The 21548-nt window shown below is 43.2% G+C and overlaps 1 protein-coding gene across 2 annotated transcripts in view; it reads left to right on the forward strand.

Moving 5' to 3' along the window:
* The first annotated feature begins 15888 nt into the window (after positions 1 to 15888).
* The window catches only part of RUNX1 (RUNX family transcription factor 1), a 176664-nt gene continuing 171004 nt past the window's right edge, over positions 15889 to 21548 (forward strand). For both annotated transcript variants that reach the window (XM_054166042.1, XM_009905734.2), the window contains exon 1: positions 15889 to 15992. In XM_054166042.1, the coding sequence (XP_054022017.1) occupies positions 15938 to 15992 (55 nt within the window). In that variant the 5' untranslated portion in view covers positions 15889 to 15937. The remainder of the gene's footprint in view (positions 15993 to 21548) is intronic.

A 21548-nucleotide genomic window follows, 5' to 3' on the forward strand; every position in this document is an offset into this window, starting at 1 on the left:
TATAGGCTCGCAGTGAGGAGAAAGTTCTTCACTAAGAGGGTCGTTAGCCATTGGAATGTGCTGCCCAGGGAGGTGGTGGAGTCACCGTCCCTGGAGCTGTTCAAGAGGGGATTGGACGTGGCACTTGGTGCCATGGTTTAGTCATGAGGTCTGTGGTGACAGGTTGGACTTGATGATCTTTGAGGTCTCTTCCAACCTCGGTGATTCTGTGATTTATTCCAAAGAATGGTCAATGTTTTATTTTTCTTGCATCATGATGGAGGATGGCTTAAAACATACTTTTTTCTTCCCCTCCGCCCCAGGCATGCTTTGAAGCCTGTCCTGCAGCTTTTGGCAGCTGTCTTGTGATATCTAAAGATTTCACACGTGGTACCAACACCACAGTACAAACTGCAGTATGACATGGGCTGTAGAGCAGAGTCCTGCCTTCCAAAGTGTAGAACTGCCCTTTTTCTCTTGAAGCCAGACACATTAACTGTCCCCTGGGTTTAGGTTAGCCAATAACACAGACTGGCTAATGGAGGGAAAGGCTGGCTAGGTATTGTCTCCAGACAGAATCACATAGCCAGAGAGTTGGAAGAGACCTAGGAACTCATAACTTCTATCCCTAAAATATAAACAGCACCAGCTATATCAATAGGCAAGAGCAGTATTTGAAGCAGCCCTGCTCTTCACACTTTCCAGTGATGATGAGTGTGAAGCCTGTTTATTCTAGTTCCTGATAATCCTAAACTAGAGAAAAAAAATTTCTTCATGTTTAGCCTAAATCTCCTTAACTGCAGGTGAAGAGTCATCCACGTCGTCCCACAGTGAATAGGGAGGTCAGCTTATTCCCTTCCTACTTCACCTGTGACAGACTTGAAGGCAAGTATCAGCTCTCCCATGTGAGACTGGGAAACAACCCTAGTTGAATCTGTCTTACAGACTGCATTTTTCAAGGACTTCTCCATTGGTCTTTCCAGTTTGCCCACATTCTTGAGCTATGGCGAACTGTGGAGGGCACAGAACTCCCACTGGGATTTTGTCAGTACTGGCTCAAACAGAAGGACAATGTTGTATGACTCACCCCCGACACTCAGCTCTTCCTGTAGTCACATAACATGTTTGCACCATGTGGACTACAAATCCCCTATCTTCTTCTCTAGAACTTCTGCTAAGCCAGTGTTTCTCCAGAAAGTATGTTAAATATATAGCCTTGAACTTGTATTGCCTGAATTTCACCCTCTTTATTCAGGCTGTTGCTCACTGGGTCAAGCTCTTTTAGGATTCTAGGCTTGTCTTCTAAAGTGTTCGTGGTTCCCACTGTTCCAACAGCATCAGTAAGAGTGATGGGTATTTCCTTTCCCAAGGATTTAAAACAGGAGGACCACACTTGGTTATTGCTCCCTTTGTTCTTGTTAGCTGCTCCTCCATGTCATCTTAATTTCCACCTGCCCACAGGCAAATGGAACAGGAAAGCATTGGAGATGCTTAGAGCTGCCTTCCTTCTTTTTTAGTGCTCTGGGAACTATACTACTGCCTTGGGTTCCCAAGAGTATTTACTAACAGACCTGGGATACCTTCAGTCATGTGTCAAATTATCCTAGAGTATGGGTCAACCCAGTGTATCTGATGCTGAAATGCCCACAGGAATATCCCCACCAGTACTTTGGTGTGAATCAGGAACGTACACTGGAAGCAAACCTGTTGTCCATTCCCTTGGCAAAGCTTTGACTTGTGTTGTGGAGCACTTGCAGGACATGTGAACAGGAAGACTTTCAGATGAAACAAGTGCAAGGTGCACTCTGGGCCAGACTAGCACTAATTTGAGATAAAACTCCCTGAAATACTCAAGAAACAGAGGTTGGGTCCTCAGCAATGGCTTTTCCCTGGCACTATTTCCTCTTGCAGTTCTTTCCTACGTGAGCTGCACGCTTGCCTCTCTGTCAACAGCAGGGCCTCCTTGCTGATCATCTCCATAAATACTTGCATGAAAGACATAATACTGATTGTGGTTTCTTTGGGATCTGTTATCAGGTTTCCCTTCCCAGTGAAAAGCAGACAGATTCTGTCTTTGGAGGGCAAGTGTCAGATTACTGCTTGTTTGGCACAGACCTGCACGTGCACACAATCTCCCCACAACTGTGAAAATGCTCCTCGGGTACTGCTCCTCTGAGACACCCTTTGCAGCCAGGCATCTGGCTGTGATTAAGGTACAACTTAACCCCATGTAAAATCTCTTCTTCCCGCTTTCCATCATTAAATACAATGAGTAAGTGTATCAGAAAGAGTCATCATTTACATGTTGCTTACAGGGTTCAGAAAGATCAAAAACATTTTTCCTGCAATGACATAGAATTTGAGGGCACACTTGTTAAAACCACACCTCTGTTCACAGGAAAGTCATTCTCATCTGGTGCCTAATGTTAAACAGTGGCAAACCTGACCTAAGGGATAACTTTTCTGATCGGTTTTTAATGAACCTGAGCTAAGGAGGCAACTTTAAGCCTAACTTATTAAAATAGATATATTGATACTGACTTTTATTTCATACACTGACCAAAGTGGGTTTTGTCACATACTCCTCGACTTACAGAATTTCAGGGCTGCTGCCCAGGCTCTGGTATCGAACATAACTGGCTAACTGCTACCCTCTGGAAATGCTGTTTGAGGTTTTTCTTCTGATGTTATGTCATTGACCATGGCATAATATTTCAATACCACATAAAGTATGTGCATTGTATCTTCTTACCAAATGATACAGAAATGCAAGAATTTCCTAAGTAGTATAGAAGGAAATCTGTTGTTCATCACTTCATCTTCGATGCAGGTTGTTTTAACATCTTATTTAGTTAGCATTTAGTGCACCTTCCATACAACAGCTGTCTTTATTGAAAGGCAGAAGAAAAATTAAGACAAAGTAATGGAATATCTTCTATTTTGCATATATGTATATGGTACAGTTGTGTTTTGTTAGGTAGAAGGAGGTTCTTTTCAAAGGCTTTTATGTTCAGCCTTGCAGCAAATTTATTCTCTGGCTTGTATAGGAATAAAGAAACAATCTACTTTGGACAAGCAAGGCAAACACAATCAGATTACTAGATACAAGTAATTCACAGTAATTGTCTCCTACTTCATAGATCCATAGATCAATTTGCATTTGGGGGCAACTTCTGTTTGCAGTGGTTCTTCACTCTGCTGCCTGTCTGGGAAGTGAGGCAGGATTTTCATTGCACTTCACATCTGATCTTCAAGGATGCACATCAGCTCATCCTGTACCATCTTCTGGAAGGAGACAGAATTGGAGTGCCCTTTAGCTTAAAATCATAAAGATCTCAGAAGGTCTAACCAGAAAACAAACTCAGACATTTATTAAGAGCAACCAGAAAAATCAAACCTAAAGGAAAACAGCTGGCATATATTTGTCTGGCCATACAGAGTCAAACTCCAGAAAGCTGGTTTATTCTCACATCAGCTAGGGCAGAGTTTAGCATCTTTGTTGAGTTCTCTACCCTCCTAGAGATTTTCTCATCAAATTACTGCCACTTTGTTTTAATGTTTGCAGTTGAAGGGAGGATCATTAATACATACTGTTTAAATTGTAAACTGTTCAGACCAGTAGCAAAAACTTTAACTGCAGAGTGTATAAACCCCAGAGACTAGAAACTCTTCCCCAGCTTCTGGGTACAGATACAGAAATGCTGATGTTCTCCCTTCTTTCTTTTTTTCCCCCACTTTTTAAATGTAGGCTCTGAGCTGCATTCCTTGATCTCTGTGTCACTGTTGTCCCCTTCCTGTCACCTCTTGTAGGTGCACAAGTGTGTGTTTCTACATGTCTTGGCACCTCTATCACGTGCAGATTGGAAAGCAGCACTTACCACTCTGTCGTGCTCTCCTCTTAAAAGCAGCATGAATTTCGGGTTGGATATTTGCAGCTTCTATCTCACAAAGACATACCTTCATATGCATCTGGAGCTCCTAAACCATTTCAGGAGCTCCAACCAGAAGTGGCTGGAAACATGAGAGATCCCCCATCAGGAGCAGGCACTGCCCTTCAAGCAGCTTCTGTTACCAGACTCCTGAATAGCAATGTGTTTGCACAGTGACTTATTTACCTGCTGGACAGGAATGTAGATGTGTGTGTGTGTGTCTATAAAATACATGAAGACTTTTGCAATTTTACAAAAATGTAACTTTGATAGAATAGAATAGAATAGAATAGAATAGAATAGAATAGAATAGAATAGAATAGACCAGGTTGGAAGAGACCTTCAAGATCATTGTGTCCAACCTATCATCCAACACCACCCACCCAACCAACTAAACCATGCAACCAAGCACCCTATCAAGTCTCCTCCTGAACACCTCCAGTGATGGTGACTCCACCACCTCCTCAGGCAGCCCATTCCAATGGGCAATCACTCTCTCTGTGTAAAACTTCCTCCTAACCTCCAGCCTAAACCTCCCCTGGCACAGCCTGAGACTGTGTCCTCTCATTCTGGTACTGGTTGACTGGGAGAAGAGACCAACCTCTGCCTGTCTACAACCCCCCTTCAGGTAGTTGTAGACAGCAGTAAGGTCACCCCTGAGTCTCCTCTTCTCCAGGCTACAGTACTATCAAGCCTACCACATGTTGCCCTGTTCTTGGCCTACCTAGGTAAATGGAAGATTTCTAGTGCTGATGACAAGACAGGTTATTCAGACATTTTCTCAGAGTTTTTCCACTACCTGCCCTAAAGAGGCACAAAAGGAAACAGTGCATAAGAGCCAATGCTCCTGATTAGCTGGTGTGTTACACCTTTTCAGACTTCACAGAGGAAGCCAAACCAGATGACAGTTGCTTTTCTGATTAAATGAAATTAAATAAACTGCAATCACTTCCAGTGGAAGTCCTAGGATTCACTGTAAGGCACAAAGACTTACTCTAGGTAATTCTGCTCTAGCAGGGTGGGTGGATTAGATGATCTTTCAAGGTTCCTTCCAACCCCCTAGCATTCTGTGACAGGCTTCCTTTCCTTGAATTTGCACATTAACTTTTTTCATTCTTAGCACTGTTCACAGTAATAACACCTTAAAGGTAGCTAAATGTAGAGATAAGGAGATAGTTCTGGCTGTTAAAGGGGCAGAGTAAAATAAAGGACATGTAATGTACTCTCCTAGCAGGATGGCTCTGAGGGGGGATTAAGTTGCAGCCCCAATATGCTTGAAGCTATGCACAATCTCACAAAATCTACACAGCTAGCTTTAAGCAATAAGCTGCTACCAGCTCTCAAAGACAAAATAAGTAAATTTAAATGAAATGTGCTTATTTTTAGACTATGTTTAAAACAAAAAAAAAGGGGTGGGGGATGGGGGGGTGTTTGCCCTTATAGTGGCATTGTTTCAACTGAGTTCAGTAGGCATTAGAGCAAGCCTTCAGATGTTTGAGACAGTGATGTCTGTCAATATCTCAGTAAGAAGTCTTCTTTCATGGGTTTCATTCTGCTGGAATTTTATCCATCTGTGTGGTCTGTTCTGAAGTTTGATGTGCTTGCTGTGCTGCTGCAATCAGAGGAGATCCAAGGATTCCCCAAATGCTTTCCCTTGAGGGCACTTGGCACGAGACTTTGCCAGGGAGCACCTTTGAATTCTCTTTGGTTGTATGTTTTTTTAGAAGTGAACAGACAGCAAGTAGTATTCAGAGGTTCAGTTTGGGAAAGATATCCCTGCCCCCTTCACTGCAGTTTCTCCAACAGAGGACACACATCCAGCTAAGAGCTGGTCAATTACCCTGCATGGAAAGAAACTCATATGATATGAATTGACATGAATGCCTATGATCATTGACATGTAAATCCAACGTGGAAAATACGAGGTAAACTAACCATTTGATCACTCTTTTGGTAAGCTGTCTCTCAGGATGCAGTCATAGCAGTAAACCACCCCTTCAGGGGGAAAAATAAATAAAGTAAAAAGAAAACCTACAATCAGAATTATTTTGCAGAGGTTCAGAGCAAATTTTCACTTCTACTCCTTTTCATATAAGGCTGGATGAACAACAGCACTCCATTGCACTTATTTCAGTGGCAAAGTTTCATTTATATGATGCTGCATACCTTTCTCATGAATGTCTGTCTCTGTTTAACAGAATCCACCTGCCCTCGCTGCAATTTCTGCAAGACTTGTTCGTTTTCCTGATCAGATTCACAGAATCTTCCCACTTTGCATTTCTCTGACTATCCCTTTTCTTCTAGATTCTACCTCTCTCTTCTCCTTTTGAATTTTATGTTGTAAAACTGCTATTGCAAATGGATACTCCCCAATCTCATATTCACCTTTGCACATCACAGCCATCTTTCCTCTGCATTGCACCTTAGTTAAGTATCTTCCCTGCTGCTAATCACAGCAATGCAAAATTAGCACACTCATCATGATCAAATGTGGCAAGGAAAACACTTAAAGCTTGTTAGGAGTGACTTTTATTGAACACTGCCTGTGTTTAGCCCATGTCTGGGGCTGAACTACAGCAGTTATTTTATCACTTGATGACTCCTTCACAGCAGAGAATGGGAATCCAGAAAAAGAAAAGAGCCACAAATTGACATTAAAATGGATTAATTAGTTAAATTAATACTAATGCAACACAAAATATATAAAGGTATACACAGCCCTGCAAAACTATAGCATCCAAAATACCCAAGAATACAGTCCTCAGGAGGGGGAAGAAGAGCAGAATCAAGATGTGATGGTGTGGGATACACCTATGAGCCAAATCAAGTCAGCTGTCCTGACTAACTCAGAAGTTCTAATGGCCTGCAGCCCATTGGTGGCCTGTGATTCTGTACCAGCAAAGCCAAGACATGTGCAAACAAATGTGGTGGGCACTGTTCAGCCAGGTTTCTTTAACTGCTGAGTACCTGAATGACTTGTACAGCATTTAGAAACTCTTCCCAGGACTCTGCTGTTTAAAAAGGCTGCACTGGGCAGCCATCCATCTGTTTTTCACACTGGATCAAACAGGAGCTTGGTAGAGGTCAGCTGAAGACTTTTTTTGGCAGAAGGCCATAACTGAATGTAAGTTCCAGTCTATCAGATAGTGTAGAGTCACATCATGGCACCATACTGAGAAAAGGTTGTCAGAGCCTTCTCTGAGAACCTGTTACCAGTTTCAGATTTAATGTACCCATCACTCACAGCATGCTGATGTTGTTACAGTGAGAGGGCCCCATCCTAGAATCCTAGAATCAATAAGGTTGGAAAAGACCTCAAAGATCATCAAGTCCAACCTGTCAGCCAACAAGCAACTAGAGAGATTAAGGTAGTTTTGTTAGAATCACCTGTAAAATATAGATGCCAAGCACTGTTCTCTAAGCCCAGAGAAAAGTAACAGATAAGTAGTTTGAACTTTTTTCATTAAATTTCCTGGATTACTTATCTTTCTAAGGTAGTCAGTTCTTATTAAGGAGATATTTAATTTCCCATTCCCAAAAGTTATAGGAAAATGAGTTATTTTGAACAAAAATCACCAAGTACATCCTAAAAAAGAAAGAATGGAAAATATAGCTCATTACAATATCTAGGCAATCTTATGAGTGTGCCTAAAAACATGAAATAAGAGATAGCAAACCCTGTAAAATTTTCCCCTACTTGTGAGTAGTCCTGCTGATTCCAGCTAAAGAACCCACATGAAGAAATGTAAGCATATATTACCTGCTTTACTGTACTTGCTCTGTGACTTAAGAGACAAAAGTTCTAGTTCAGTCCTTACAGATTTAATCCGAGTTCAATTTTTGCCACTGCTTAGTGTCAGGATATTATTTAGCCAGTTCAAGTTGTTTCTGTATATTATTTTCATCCAAAATGGGGTTATGCTGGTGCAGTCTCAAGGTGCACCAGGGGAAGTTTAGGCTTGAGGTGAGGAGAAAGTTCTTCACAAGAGGGAGTTGTTAGACACTGGAATGGGCTGCCCAGGGAGTCACCATCCCTGGAGGTGTTCAAGAGGGGATTGGACATGGCACTTAGTGCCATGGTTTAGTAGTCGTGAGGTCTTGGGTGACAGGTTGGACTTGATGATCTTTGAGGTCTCTTCCAACCTTATTGATGCTATGATTCTATGATAACTACTGAAATAGTGTAAAGTGGTGACACTAGTCAATGTAAAGAGTGAGCTGGGATTCTGGCTGGAATTTGCTCTCCAGCTGGTAATGGAAAAAAAGGCAAAAAAGAAAAAAGACAATAGAGTGAGGAGTTACTTGTTTTCACCAGTGTGCACCATGTCTAATTAGACGTAGGTGTGTCTGGTTTGGGGAAGAAGCATGTCCCTGGCACCCACTGATTTTCACAGAATGTTTAGGGACATGCAGGAAAGACCTGAATTTGGACTGGTCTGCAAATTTTGCAATATTTGCCAGAAAATTAGAAATGCTTAGAAGTTGTATATAAGCTGCTATGTGCAGACATCTTTAGGTGCTTATCTGGGTTTTTAAGGCCTTTCCTTTTCCCTTCCAACCCTGCAAGTTTCTGCATTTTCCCCTGCTGACCACAAGTATCTGACTCATTCCAATCCACCAACAAAAAGGCTGATGAAAATGCCTCCAAACTCTGTTACTGAAAATACATTATTGGAAAGAAATAAAAAATAAAACAGCTCTTGTATCCACAGAGGAAAAGGACCAAAAGCAGTGGGGTGATACTGGTCAGGTTTCTGTACCAGAGCATTCTGCGGCAGCACTGATGTAACATTTTTGGTATGGCTGCAAAACAGGAAGACCTGAAGGAAGCAGTTCATTTAGGTCAGTTCTTTTTTTAGCTTAGTTATTTAATCTGGGTCAATTTTGAAATGAAAACCTAGAACATTTTATTTTGAAACTGCCAGAGTGAAACATTTGGGTGTTGTTTTAAAACGTTTCCATACTCTCCTCTGCTGTGTTGACTGACAACCTTAACTCACAGGCAGATCCAGTTCCCCTGAAATGGTATCTGTTGGTGAATTTTTTTCCCTCCACATTTGTTTTAATTACTATTTTCATAACTCTTACACCTCATTTGCAAGGTTATGAGAGGCCACCATCAGCCAGAGCTCCCTGCTGATGGCAAAAGAATGCTGGCAGCTCTAGCTTACTACAATATCAGTTTGCTGTTCTGTAAGTCATACTCCACTTAATTCCACAGTGATTTTGCAGGACTGCCTGGATGGTAACATTCCCAGCCTCTCAGTGCTAACTCAACAAGTGGTTCAAGGTTTCTAATGCTACCATTTAATAGCATTCACCTTTGACACACAGTGAGGGTTTAGGTTGGCAGATGGCAAGTTTTTCTTTTAGAAAGACTGAAAATATGAGTTCTCTTTCTGACATTGATGGATAGAGGGAGACTCAGCAGGTATTAGAAGCCTGGAGCCTTCATGTAGGAAGAAAGTGAAATATATTGAGGGAAATATAAATTATATATTGAGGGAAATATAAATTATATATTGAGCAAAACAACCTCTTCCCAGTTCCCCCTCTGTGAGATCTGCGTCAAAATTCTTAGCATGCAAAGTTGTGACAGGGAAAACCTGGACTGTGTTTCTTTTGGGTACACTGGTGATTGGTGAGAGACTGCTGCAGAGAGTAATGTGGTGTGCCTTGGCTCACTAGAGCCTGTGACCAAACTGGACTACACCAGATTTGGAATATGCCCTTGCCCACTAGCTTAAAAGAGATCCATGGTCCTCTCACTGTGAACATTTGCTTTGCTTTAATCTTGCCCTTTCCTGTGGATGGGACAAGGGGGTGTAAAGGAGTGGCATGCCTTGGTATTCTCCTGCTCCAGCTCACTTATGTCCATTTAACACTTGTTCATCCCTGCTTGTGTTTGAAAACGATCAGGTTTTTTGTGGGAAGCCAGGCTTTTCACTATGAAGTCCAGGCTTTGCTTGTGGTGGAGAAGAGCAGTGGAGTGCATCTGAGACACAGACTATGCCTCAGGTTCAAACACATCCTGGTGCATTGAGATGTATGGTGTCTGTCTGGAAGATCTCAAAGGATTAAAGGCAGTCTAAATTGAAAGGAGGATGAAAACTGAGAAGCTGCTATCAATGGAGGGAAGGAAGCCATTGTTTACATACAGCCGGTCACTTGTAGGGCAGATGGAGAGTCTATGTACCTCCCTACACTGTTGTGTCAAACCTCAAATTGCAAACCTGACCTCCCAACACCTCCTGAGAGCAGTCAAAAGAATCCTTAAATCATTCTGGTTTGGGCCTCTCAGTAGCTTGTGGGATTTTGCAGCCAGCAAGGTGGCTGGCCTCTAGAGTGTACCTTGGTGGAGTCAGCTGATTAAGTGCCCTGCGAGGGGAAGAAGTCAGTTTAGATGTAGAAACTGATAAATCTGAGCATTCAGAGCTTTCTCTGTCTTAATTTATCACTCCTACTGGTGAGAGCTTAAGCATTTGCTCTTAAAAGACTGGATTTGTGAATGGTTTGAGGGAAAAAGTGGTGGTGGGTTTTTTCCCCAAATTTTGTCAACCTTGTAAGATTCCAAAATGGTATCTGTTGACCAGGACTTCAGAATATATACACTCCTGTGTCAAGGCTTGTTTACCGGAGATCATGTTCCAGCCAACACCACCAGCCAACACCACCAGCCAACAGGACTGTGCTCTGCAGTGCTAATGAAGGAAATATATTTCTCAGTACATGTAAATCTGTGATTCCTACCCCATACACCTAGTTAAACAAATGACTACTGGCTCAATAATTTGATCTTTCCATTGCCATGTGGCTGCTTGTTAATTTGCATCATGATGTGTCGGCTTCCAGATATAAGACTAATATTATTCCCTGGAGGTTAGGCATTGTCTTACATCTTATTCATTAAAAAGCAAACAGCATCACACAGTATCACAGTATAACTAAGGTTGGAAGAGACCCCAAGGATCATCAAGTCCAACCTGTCCCAACAGACCTCACGACTAGACCATGGTACCAAGTGCCACATCCAATCTCCCCTTGAACACCTCCAGGGACGGCGACTCCACCACCTCCCTGGGCAGCCCATTCCAATGACGAATGACTCGCTCAGTGAAGAACTTTTTCCTCACTTCAAGTCTAAACCTCCCCTGGCACAGCTTGAGACTGTGTCCCCTTGTTCTGGTGCTGGTTGCCTGGGAGAAGAGACCAACCCCTTCCTGTCTACAACCACCTTTCAGGTAGTTGTAGAGGGCAATGAGGTCACCCCTGATCCTTCTCTTCTCCAGGCTAAACAATCCCAGCTCCCTCAGTGTCTCCTCATAGGGCTTGTGCTCAAGGCCTCTCCCCAGCCTTGTTGCCCTTCTCTGGACACGTTCAAGTGTTTCAATGTCCTTCTTAAACTGAGGGGCCCAGAATTGGACACAGTACTCAAGGTGTGGCCTAACCAGTTCTGAGTACAGGGGCACAATGACCTCCCTGCTCCTGCTGGCCACACTATTCCTAATACAGGCCAGAATGCCATTGGCCCTCTTGGCCACCTGGGCACACTGCTGGCCTCTGTTTACAGCAACTGAAGGACAGCTTTGAAGCAGAAATTGAGACTAGCATTAATGATGGCAAAACTCACATAGCAATGTTTGGATGCCTTCATTGGGGCATGCATGGTGAAATGATTGAGTTTATTCCTCTCCTCTGAGCAATGTCAGCTACGCTAACAGTACATTTTGACATAGATTGATCATAAGGCTGTAGGAACAGCTGATGTGCACTCAGCATAAAATGGCATCGTGGTGCATTGAGCATTGCCAGCAACCCTTGCCCACTCTTTCAGGAGTCATAGCTTCTCCGATGGGTGTAGCAGCAGTAGAAGAGACATCCGTCCCCTCACTTGAGTGTAGCACAGACCCACACCGCACAGTCTTTTCCTTGAAATTTCAAAGTGGTAACACTTTAATGAAGCATTTTCCTGTGTACTATTTGCAGTTGACTGTTGGCAGAGCAGAGACCAGAGTGGCAGGCTACATGTCGAAACACTCAGACTTTTCCCTTGCATCATCTGCTCTAGCTATGAGATGACAAAACCAGCCCAACTGTTACTTGTCACATAGCATAGCTATGCCATGGCCTTCATGGCAGTTGACTGAGGTGAAGGTATTAACATAGCTGACATTTGCTGTGTGCTGGCATGCTGTGCTGCTGGGCGCTGCCCAAAGAGCTGTGGATGCTCATGGCACATGCTCTAGCTGTCTGGGTGTCTGTCCCAGCCCTGGCAGCTCTCCTGCCCCAGCTTGTTGAGTATTAAGGAAGAAAGAAAAAAAAAAAAAAGGCAGGCATGAAGGAAGGAAGGCAGGAAGGCAAGAAGGAAGGGAGAAAGAAAGGAAGGGAGAAAGGAAGGGAGAAAGAAAGGAAGAAAGGAAGAGAGGAAGAGAGGAAGAAAGGAAGGAAGAAAGAAAGAAAGGAAGGAAGAAAGAAAGGAAGAAAGAAAGGAAGAAAAGGAAGAAAGGAAGAAAAAGAAAGAAAGAAAGAAAAAAGAAAAAGAAAGAAAGAAAGAAAGAAAGAAAGAAAAAAAAGAAAGAAAGAAAGAAAGAAAGAAAGAAGAAAGAAAGAAAGAAAGAAAGAAAGAAAGAAAGAAGAAAGAAAGAAAGAAGAAAGAAAGAAAGAAAGAAAGAAAGAAAAAAGAAAATTAAATGGAAAGAGTGATTTAAGGCTGTGATTACTGCTGTCATGCGATGAAGCCAGGGACTAGAGCTCCTGCAGGAAGGGTCTCTTTCCTGGATGCCAAGACAAAGGGTCAGAAATGAGGGGTCCCATTTTTTAATTGCCACAGCAATGAGCTTGCCCAAGCATGTGCCTGCAGCAGCCTGGTTCCTCAAGCTTGTTGGAATATATTCTGGTTGGCCTTATCTCAAATCTCTGATGTCATTTATAATTTTCATAGAATCACAGAATGGTTTGGGTTGAAAGGGACCTTAATGATCATCTAATTCCAACCCTCCTGCCATGGGCAGGAACACCTTCCACTAGGCCAGGTTGCTCTGGTGCATTGGCCTTTCGGGACAGAGCAGAGGTGCAGTCAAAAGGTAACCCAGGATATTATACATATATATACACATGCACACACGCAAACATATAAATATATATATGTATGTATGCATATTTTTTCTTTGTTCCTGATGTTTAAATCGCTTTTTCCATATATCCGTCTGAAATTTGGGTGCTTGGCTAACAGTCAGGTGACTATGCCACAAGATCCTGGTTCTGCTCTCTGCCCAGTCAAGTTAAACTTGTCCAATTAGTTTACTGGGACAGTAATCCTGAGAAAGTGAGGCCAAAACTAGCTTATGTGCTGGCTGAACCTACCGCCAGTGCTGACTTGGAGCCGCCTTGTACTATATGGCACAACCCAACCGCAGTGAGAGATAAAAGGAGGCAGCACTCGAGGGTAGGTTTTGGGGTCACTTACATTCCAAACGTGGTCCGGCTTCGGGCTTCCTCCTCCCCGCGGGGAGCGGTGCTCCCCGGGCTGCGGGCTCGTCCCGCCGGCCCGAGCTCCCTCTACCGGCCCCGGCCCCGCAACACTCGCCCGCGGGCCGCGCATCCCTCCCGGGGCCGGGCAGGGCAGGTCAGAGAGGAGTGCTCCCCAGCGCAGCATCCTGCCTCCCAGGCAAGCGCCTTCAGGGACCGAGCTTTGCTGTCAGGCTTTGTCTTCGGCGGAGGCTTTATTAAATTGTTTACATGGGAATGGAAGGAACCAAGCTCTGGGAGTGGGGAGAGTTCTAACCCAGACCAGACAAAAATTTGGTCTGTTTGTGGTAGCCACTTGTAGAGCTGGTAAGCAAAAAGCCACGCTTTGAGTTACTGGCTTAATTCAAGCACAGCAGAGGTGTGAGCTGGGTTCAGCACATGGCAGTGGTGTCCTAACCTTCCTGTTCTTGCTGCTCAGAATTGCTCTTTTATTTCTGAAAATTTGTTTGGGAAAATGTCCCAATTCTCTAGGTAATACATGTCTCTAGAACTATCACATCTCTTTATTTCGTAAGATACTTCTGTTTCAGGTGATTGAATTTTTACAAGAAAAAAATACTACATACAGCTCCCTGCTAACCCTAAAAAGAAACCAGCATGCCTGTGAGATTGCATTTGCCCCAGAAATGCAGGCAGTGTTGGAAACAGGCATTCTACTGCCATAGCTGCAACCAGCAGAAACAATCCAAATGTGTTAAGCGCCTAACTTTGCGTGAGCATCCCTACTCTTCGGTGCAGGAGGTGCTTCTGCAGAACTCCACAGAAGTCTGGCATCAGTCTGTGCAAGCAGTGTCTGTGCCAGGGGTTTCACTGTGAACTCTTTCTTTGCAGGAGGAACTATGTGTTGTTATGCGGTTTTGCTCCACCTACCAGTATTTTCTTGATAATATTGCAAAGGCTTCTTGCTTTTCTTCCAAGGGAGCTCTTGCCCTGTGGTAGTCCCTCAGAGAGATGTTGGCAAAGTCTCATTCTGCTTTAGCCCCACATGTTGGTGCAGTCCTTTTATTACCATGGGCTTCCTGGCAATGCTTTCATGGGTTTCACCGTGTGGCACCCCAGGCTGTACAGGTGTGAGTCTCCTTGTAGTTTGCAGAAAGGTGGAAAAGGACTGCTACCCACTGCTCAGAAGACAGGAAGAAGGGGCAAAGGGTGGCACAGCAGTCACTTCTATGTGGTAGTAAGTGACTTTTCTCCCCTTTTTTCCCCCTCATTGTCACAGCCAAAGCCACAGCTGACAACTGATTATTAGGATTAGGATCTTTTTTTTTTTCCCCTCTCTCTTTTCTTGTTTTGAGAAGGAAAGGGAAGAATTATGGACAGGACAGGCTTGTTATAACCTCAAGAGATACTGAGCTAAATCCTGAGGATTTTACTCAGGTTTTCTCTTGGGTAGGGATTCTTCTGATGGGAACAGGAATTGGGCTAAACAAGGACTCCCAGACTTAACACTATAGAAGTAACTGACAAACCTCTCTTGTGGGCTCAGACTAGTGAACTTCATGCACTCCTTAGAGAGTACCATCACACAGGCTCAAAATGCTAGAGCTTTTTGTTGTGGTTTGGGTTTGTTTTTTCCACCCCCAACAGTTTCTTTTATTTTTCCTTTAAAAAAACAAACAACCAAACAACCCAAACCTCTTTACAGTGTTCTTACCCCAGCCAGCGATCTTCCCTACAGCTGATTCCTAATGTTTCACAGGATGAATTACATGTCCTGCCTTAACAGCAGACTAATAACCCAGGTTTGAATTACTATTGAATAAGCAGCAGTGAAATCTCTATCAAAATAATCAGTAGTTCCAAAACCCACAAACAACAAAACAAGCAGAGCTGAACTAACTCAGCAAGACCATTTGTAGCATGAGGGACGGTGAGTCACTCTTCTTTTCCCTCCCTCAGCAGACTCCATTGCTGCCTCTTACAGCCCAGGGGAGGGCAGGTGGAGTGGGTAGGGCATGACTTCAGAAAGTTTACCAAGAAGAAAAAAAAGCAAGCAAGCCGACATCATGCAGGTCACATGATGCAAAGGGACCAATGGAGGCAGGTTCTGGAAAGGGGAACAGTTAAATTTGTAATTTTGGTTGTGTGAAACACTTCTTTGGGCCTCATAAACAACCACAGAACCACAAGTTGGGTACAGAGGCAGTCACACAAGAGCGGGTCCGGGATATTGGTCAGCAGGCAGGGCGAATCGTTTTGACTGCAAACCACAGAGTTTCGTAGAGTGGTAAGCATCATCAACCACAACCCAGCCGCTATTTTTTGGGGTTTTTTTATTTTATTTTTTTGCTTTTCTTTTTAAGAAACAATTTCAGAGTTCTTTTAGCAAAAGAGCCTTATAATCCGCTCTGTGGCTGCTCCAGAGGCACCGGGATAAAACACAGCATGATGGCTGGGAAGAGGGTGGTAGCAATGACCATTCTTCGTTTTTCACTCCCCAAGGTAGAAGAAATCACATATTCCCTCACTGTAAGGAGAGAGTGAGTTTTACAGAGGAAAGAATGGATTCAAACAGCATATTTGAGTCACTTCCTTCTTACCAGCACTTCTTGAGAGGTAAGTGCCATTCAGATTTTCTAAAGATATTTTTCACTTTCCCATACTTAAGAAAATGCATGTTTGGAGAGGATCTGGGGACATTCTTGCAGTACATGCTTTTTCCCAATGTGGCTTTCTTTGAGGCACTCTCATTGAAGCTAATATCTGAGCTTACAGGAATACCATCTCATTACTTATCAGTCTGTTGAAGAGATTATAACAAGGATTAATTTAAGATGTTCAAACAGCCACTGCATGCTTGTGAATTTTCTCTTCATGAATCAATGTGTGCTAGAATAACTCACATGAACTACTGCAGATAGAATAGCAGTAGCACAAGCCCCTCTTGCTTCTTTTGGCAGAATTATGACTTTTTGAGCCACTGCCCTGAAAAATGACAGTCAAAGGCATACAACACATTTTACAGGCTGAAACACAGGGAGTGAGCAGCAAGATAGTGTGTACAGCCAGCAGAGCGTGATGCTGTCTCACTTATGCTAGACCATCAGCCCGGGTAAAGGCATGTTCACTGAAGAGAAGTTAGAAAAAGCTTAGAAACCTGCTTAAAGTTAGCTGCAACTTACGTGGCTCAGGAAAAGCAGCAGTGTGGATAAATTCAGTTTCTGTTGATGCCATACAGGTCTCAGATGACTGCAAATTATCAGCTGCAGCCACCCTTAAAGAAATGAAGTCGTCCTGTAAGGGCTGAGGAGGAAATTGAGGGGCTTCACTGAGCAATCTCTCTTTTTTCACCAGTGACCAAGCACACTCAGCTCCTTCTAAGGTTCTCACAATCCCCCATGGAGCTAATGGTTTAGTCATAGGTTATTCATACAAGTAAGCCAGGGACTGGTACGAGAAATTTGTCCGCTTCCTCATAACTACCTTCCTAAATAGCTCATGCTACAGCTGAACTTTTCCCCTTTCCATGCAAGCCCTCTGACCTCTCAAACCCTTTTTTGCAGCAGGGCTGTGGCCAAGCAGATGACAAGGCACACAAAGCCCGTCACAGAGCGCTCATCAAGCTTGGCCAGGGTGCTGCTAGAGAGCAGCACTTCATAACTCTTTATAGTTACAGACTAGAGTTTCCTGGCCTTGCTGGCAGTGTCGGCATGAGTCATGAGTTATTCGTATTAATAAGTGGGCTGGGGAATGCGGAAGGCTCGTCCCAGCTGCTGTGTCACAAGCAGCAGCTGTGCCAGCACCTAACTGCTCCTGAGATCAGTGCTACCCAAAGTGGGATACATGTGGAGGGCAGCCTGACAAAGTGATAGCATGCTCTCCTGCTTTGCTTTGGTTCTTTTTGTCCCTCTGCTTTTGTGAAAATATTTTCTACATCTGTCTTTCCTGGCACTGGAGGAGAGCCGAACTGCAGCAAGCTTCACAAGTCACTTTGGCTTGCAGCACCTTCTAGCCTGAGCTGGGGAGATGCTGAAGGGTGAGCAAAAGGTGGCTAACTGCTGTGCAGCACTTGCAGCTGACATTTCCTCAGCACCCCTACCAAGCAAAGGAAGCAATACTGCTAGAATAACAAGAAGGATCTTCCTGCATTTCATCTTTTTTTTTTTTAGCTCACCCAACTGTTTACTGTTTAATCTGTAGCACAGGAAGACTTATTGAGGAAATTTTGCACTTCTGATAAAATAACAAACAGAGCAAACCTCACAGGACAGCGCTCACAGCCAACCCTCAGGATGGATCAGGGACAGTACAGGCCATATTGCAGGCGGGAGCTCAGGAAGCCTGAGAGCAATCAATTGGAGACTAAGGACAAATTTGCCCAGAAAAGGAGAAGTTTCATTAAAGCTAGTTAATCCAGCAAGTGATTTAGCTCGGCTGTCCAGAATGGGTTTTATTACTCTCATTACTGTCATTAATGTTGCTATAGTGCTCGTATTTTCTTTTCCTACGTGGCCTAGGCTAGAAGATACTTAAGATACTCATCCAATTTTGGCAAGCCAGGTACAAATCATGGTACATGCCCAGCACAAGCAAGATAAAGCTCCCTCTGTACAGTGCTAGAAAAGCTTGGGCAATAGTGCTTACGGTCGGGTTATAAAAGCTAATGTTTCATTGTTGCGAAAGAATATTGTGTTTGAATGTGGAAGCCTGTGATGGCTTTCCAGCAGTTCCATTTTGTTCCTTTCTTTGCTCAAATGAACTTCGCACAGTTTCAAAATCCTGGGTGCAGCAAAAGTAATGCCTGGGCCTCAGACCAAGAGAAATAATCATCCCTAGGGTCGGCTGTTCTCACCCGTGCTTCTCAATAGTGTTTACGTAGACTGCTCACTCGAGATGACCAAAACTCTCTCTTCTCTTTTTTTCCCGCCAAAATTTATTGCACTTTCTCTCTTAACTGAAATTGGAAGGTAAAGGGAAAAATAACAACTTGTTTTCTGCTGTGGATTGCAGTTTATCAGTTCATGCAGTTCTCTGAGAAGGAAATCCATAACTCTTTTTTAGCCTGATACTATGTGAATATTGGGAAAAACGAGGGGAGTGGGGAAGCAGAACCATTGTTCCAGCCCCTGTGAGCAGTGACAGGCATGGAAAGCCTGACATATTAATTGAATGTGGTACACCACAAAGGATATGGCCCTTTTTCTATCACACCACACCAGGTCCTCGCTTCTGCCACTAGGTAAAGAAATGAGGATTATACTGAAACCTCCAGTAATGAGCTCTGCATGCTGAACACATTTAAATGTCTCTGCTCTTAGTTCTCCTAATGATGGCTTCTTTTTTTTCTAATGACCTCTTGCAGTTTACAGCCTGGGCTTGAAGTTAGGAGTACAGGGTAGGAGCATTTCTAAGTGTCTCTATGCACTGCAACCCCTAGAAGAAGATCACTCCATCTCTTTCTCAAATCTAGGACTGCATCTGCAAGGCTCCACTTTAAACTTTTATTCCAGCAAGATTTGTAGTATAATGACAGATTTTTTGGTTATATCAAGAGTTCAACACAGGTCTATACATATTGCATGGGTCAACACCTTTCGAGTAGGGGGACTAAAATGAGACCTGTTGGAGAATCTTGTACTGAAGAGTACACATGTAGTTTTTAAAGGGTGCCTAGATAATTACACGATTATTGCCCCACCCCATAACTTCTTTTAACTTCTTAAAGGTATTATACTGCTCTGTAAGATTTCCTAATAATTTTGTCTGCAAAGGAAGACAGAATAACTAATCTTTTTGAGGTTTTTTTTATGGAGCATGAAGTATAATATCTTCCAGAAGGGCATTTTTCCCTCATTTTTACCTTTGCTGCAGGGTTTAATTATTTCAATACACAAAGAAGGTTACTTTGGGTTTGGTCTTTGTTTTATTTTTCATTAATTAATCAGAATGAAGACTTGTGATGCAACATTTTGTCGGTTTCTTATATCAAATGGAAATTACCTCCAGCAGAGACTTTTTACAACATGGAAAAACACCCTATGCATACTTTCTTCTTAGTTCTAATGTGTCAAGTAGTTCCCAGCCATTGTGAGTTTCTTACTTTGCAAAAGCTAAATAAAATGATACAAACAAATTAAACTATAGCAAGAAGCTTTTTCTGCTCTGAAGGATTTGCCTGCCTGTACCCATGGACATCTATACCTAAGCATGCTGCTTCTCATTTAATATCATGGATCTGACTTGCCTTATGATGGGTTTTATGTTGGTAGATTCCTAAAATCCCTGGTGCTGTGTGTGAGTGGAAGAGTGAAGCGATCTGAGGCTCCCTGTTATCAAAGTCTACATCTGCAGTCTCACAATCTCAGCATATGCAACCTCCCTGGGATCAACTATTTGTCCACACAGGCTGCTGCATGAAGAGCAGAGTAGCAAGCCGATAGTGATTTCAGCTCTCCAGAGCTAGTGAATTAGCAGAAGTGGTCATATGCTAGAAGTAACTGCTGAAGACACATTTCTCTGGCAGCAGCACAGTACCCAACACTGCCACATAAACTACATTGTCACTATGTGGGGGAGGAAGAAGGTTTTCCAGCACTTTTGCAGACTGCCTGAACTGTAATAGTTAATTTGTGACAGCATTATAAAATACTAACTGCATCTTGTGAATAGGAAATTGAGCTAAAGCTCATAAAAACCTTGGCTGACTTGGAGAAAAAAACTTGCACAATGCCTGATTTGCACAGCCTTCCCTCTGTTTGAGCCTTTTTTTCATGTAAGTCTTGAGAAACATTGCAAGACCTGAACACAGGAATTCCTGTGAAGCAAGGGGTAAAGTATCTGACAGAGATGAATACACTACTTTGGAAAACTAAAAGATTTTTATCCTAGGCCAAAATATTAGACTAAGTATTTAACCAATCACACCCAGCATCATGATGTGCTGTGATGACAGTCTTAGCAATGATTTAGGGTTATAGCTGCCCTTCAGATCTCCCAGATTGGTTTGCCCATTATTATGTGGCCATTAATAAGAGATTGTTGGATGGCAGCTTTGCCATGTTTTACTGCAAGAGCAAAACTTCAGCTCTGAGGTAGCTCTCTGGTGGAAAATAAAAGTATCTTCCCCACACTGCCAGTGTATGCAATACAAACAGAAAAGAAACTGCTTCTTTTGTTTGTTTGCTTTTATGACCAGAAGATAATTATGGTTTAGTTTGCCCTCCAAGGCATGCCCCCAAAAGAACAGACTGCTTGCCTTTAAATTCATGTGAAGGCCAGTGATATTGGCAAGTGTATAAAAGTACTTTATGAAGCCCTGAATACTTTTACTTCAGAACACAAAATGTGTATCCGTATCGTCGTGTTCTTTGAGAGGGAAGAGTTTATACCTAAACCAAGAGTGGCAAAGAAACTACTGTTCTTGGATTTAGAAATAGACATCCTTGCTTTTAAATGCAAAGCTAAGCAATCCTAAAGAAACAGCAAAGGCCAACAGGAGAAGATCATCCTACTTTGACACTACCACAGCCAGAGGGCATGCCTCATTAAGTGAGAATTTTGAGTTGCTTCCTCTGTGACAAGACAGGAAAACTTGTCCTGCCTGTATTTGGGGCAAGGGTTTGCAAGTAGGAGGCCTGTAGAGTACCTTGCTGGCCCTGGAAGCTCAGTGAAGAAGGAGGGCTGCATGACACAGCTATAGCCTCTGTCAGTGGCTTGAGCGGCTTTTGTCAAAATGCATTGGCGCCTGATGGGCTGCTGGAGAAGGGTGGCAGTATGGATCCAACAGCCCCAACAAGAGGATAAAGAAGCAGCAGCTCTGGCTCTGAGTAAGAGGATGGATTGAAGCTAACAGGAGAGGGACCACCCATCCTTTGGATGCAAATCCTTTCTGGCATCTCTGTCTGCCCCATGCCAGCACAGGTCTCCCAGAGAGTGGACGTGAGTTTAAAATGGAACATGAGCCATTCATAGTGGTGTGGCTGCCATGATCATCAGGCTGCATACAGACATATGGCACTCCAGAGTGCAGTGGGGGAACTCGGGACAAGCCACACAATCCCTTCATTGCAGGGGCATCAGCCTGACAGATATTCTGTGTTCTTGCAGTTTATAGTGTGCAAGGATGTGTTTACTCACTTTTTCCCCATTTTTTTGTTTGCTATTTATTCATGT

Source organism: Dryobates pubescens, chromosome 12 (assembly GCF_014839835.1).
Source record: "Dryobates pubescens isolate bDryPub1 chromosome 12, bDryPub1.pri, whole genome shotgun sequence".
Lineage (NCBI taxonomy): Eukaryota > Metazoa > Chordata > Aves > Piciformes > Picidae > Dryobates > Dryobates pubescens.